Source organism: Acanthisitta chloris, unplaced genomic scaffold (genome assembly GCF_000695815.1).
Source record: "Acanthisitta chloris isolate BGI_N310 unplaced genomic scaffold, ASM69581v1 scaffold1361, whole genome shotgun sequence".
Taxonomy (NCBI): Eukaryota; Metazoa; Chordata; class Aves; order Passeriformes; family Acanthisittidae; genus Acanthisitta; species Acanthisitta chloris.
This window is the reverse complement of record NW_008654148.1, coordinates 1,761-3,864: the sequence shown is the minus strand read 5'-3', so window position 1 is coordinate 3,864 and position 2,104 is coordinate 1,761. Positions and strand designations below refer to the sequence as shown.

Below are 2,104 nucleotides of genomic sequence, written 5' to 3'. Positions count from 1 at the left end.
GTCAGTTGGCTCCTGCATTCCAGTTTCTCACCTTAGAGCCCACCACTGTGGCCTGGGTGCTGCCCAATGAGCCACACTGCTGCACCTGGGGCCTTGGGAGCCCTCACTGAAACTCTTGTGTCCCCCACATGTCTAAAAGTGTTGCAGACTTGGGCATCACTGCCAGAAGGGGTTGAGTCCAGAAATGCCTGCTGTTTATTCATAATTTGCTCTTGGAACCCAAATACTTTAAAGGCTTCTCTGCTTTTTATTTTTTCAGTTGGCTAACTCACCTGAAATGACCATGGCAGCTTTTGCTGTGTTCTGTGGTACCCTTTTCCTCAGTGTCAGTGATCCTCATAGGACTGGACCAGGCTCTGGGATCAGCTTTATGTGCAGCTTTGTTTCACTGAGTGTAGGTGGAAGACCCTGCAGGGTGGTAGTGTCCCTCTGAGAGCCAAGTGTTGGGATGTGAGGTGAAACCTGCTCTCCAATCAGACCAGTAACTCTTTTGACTGCTTCCATCTCCACTGGGAAATAAAACTGTGTCAGTACTCCTGAGGTTTTCATCATGGAATGGATTAGGTTGGAAGGGAGCTTAAAGCTCTTCTCATTCCATTTCCTGCAGGGACACCTTCCTAGACTAGACTGGGTTGTTCCAAGCCCAATCCAGTCTGTCCTTGAACACTTCCAGCTAGTATTTCCCAGGTAGCTCCTGGAATTTTATTGTTCTGATGGGCCTCAGAGCAGGCACCAGCCCGTGTTTGAAGAGAGCTCATCCCATTCTGGGTGTCACTGCCAACCTGTGCTCAGGCTTTTGCAAACCACAGCTGCTGCTGCTGCTTCCTTTTCCAGTTATTCCTGGATGTTTCCCAGCTGCAGGGGCTCTGGGGATGCTTTTGCCTGGAAAAAACTCCCAATTTGCAGGCTGTTTTTCCAGCCAGGGACCTGGAGCTGAGCGACTGGAGTAACTGAAGTCTTAACTAGTGCTGTTAACAGGCTGCAAATACAAAGTCCCTTGTCGGGGGAACTCCTCTTTGGAAGTGAGGTGTGATGTAGGTTTGGATTACTCGGTGCCAGGGATGCTCTGTGATCCTAACCTGCCTTTTCCACACTGTCCCTCTTCCCTGCAGATACTGCGAGAGCCGGCGAAGGGTTTTGTTGCAGCACGTGCATGAAGGCTACGAGAAGGACCTGTGGGAGTACATCGAGGACTGAGCCTGGCCCTGCATAAACGAACTCTGACCCCTTTCCCATCTTAGAGTGCTCATGCAATTCCAATAAAACCCACCCAGGGCGCTGCTCCGCCTCTTACACCGCTGGTCTGTAGTACCGGGATTCTGTTTTGTTAACAGAACAATTAAGTAAATTATATTGTAATAAAAAGAAGAGGTAGATAAACCATTGTACAACAGTATTCTAGGCGGCCAAGAGTGTGACAGACGCACTAAAAAAAAAAACCCTCCAACTTTAACTTGTAACGTAGCTTCATCCTCCAAGCCGACTCCTTTTTTTTTTCTTTTCTCTCTTTCTTTTCCTGTGTGTAGTACAGATGAAATTTAAACCAGTTTCTTGACACTGCTTTTCATGTCCAAACCAGCCATTTTGATGTACTTTGGTATGGGGGGGGTGGCTCACCCAGCCCCTCCTTCTCCTCTCTGCCACCCAAGTACACGGATGAATGTGGCTCTCATCGTAAAGAGGATTTTTGGGGAGGGGAGGAGGGGGGGTGTACACAGCAAGGAAAAAAAAAAAAAAACAACCAACCTTTGTATATGACTTTTAAAACAAAAAGAGGACAACACAGTATTTTTCAAAGTTGTATATAGCGCATATGCATGGACAAAGAGCAAGCGTGGCACGTGTTTGCATAATGTTTAATTACAAAAAAATATTTATTCTTTAAAAATCTTCAAGATTATGTCTATTTGCTGTGCATTTTCTTTCAGTTTGATTCTTTTGTTTTGGGGTTTTTTTTTCCCTGGGATGGGTGGGGGAAGCGTGTGCTGGTGTAGTGAATATATATATTTTTTATTTTTTATTTTTTTTTGGAAGACTTTTACCAGAGCAGTTGGGTTTCTCCTCTTCCTGCAGTTACTTTCTGTCCAGGGCCTCCCCCTCCCCC

At 46.3% G+C, this 2,104-nt stretch overlaps 1 protein-coding gene across 1 annotated transcript in view; it reads left to right on the top strand.

Moving 5' to 3' along the window:
- Nucleotides 1–1,900, top strand: part of ARIH1 (ariadne RBR E3 ubiquitin protein ligase 1) — a 28,636-nt gene extending 26,736 nt beyond the window's left edge. The window contains exon 14 of the mRNA XM_009083357.1: nucleotides 1,113–1,900. Coding sequence (XP_009081605.1) covers nucleotides 1,113–1,197 — 85 coding nt within the window. The 3' untranslated portion in view covers nucleotides 1,198–1,900. The remainder of the gene's footprint in view (nucleotides 1–1,112) is intronic.
- The last annotated feature ends 204 nt before the right edge of the window (nucleotides 1,901–2,104 follow it).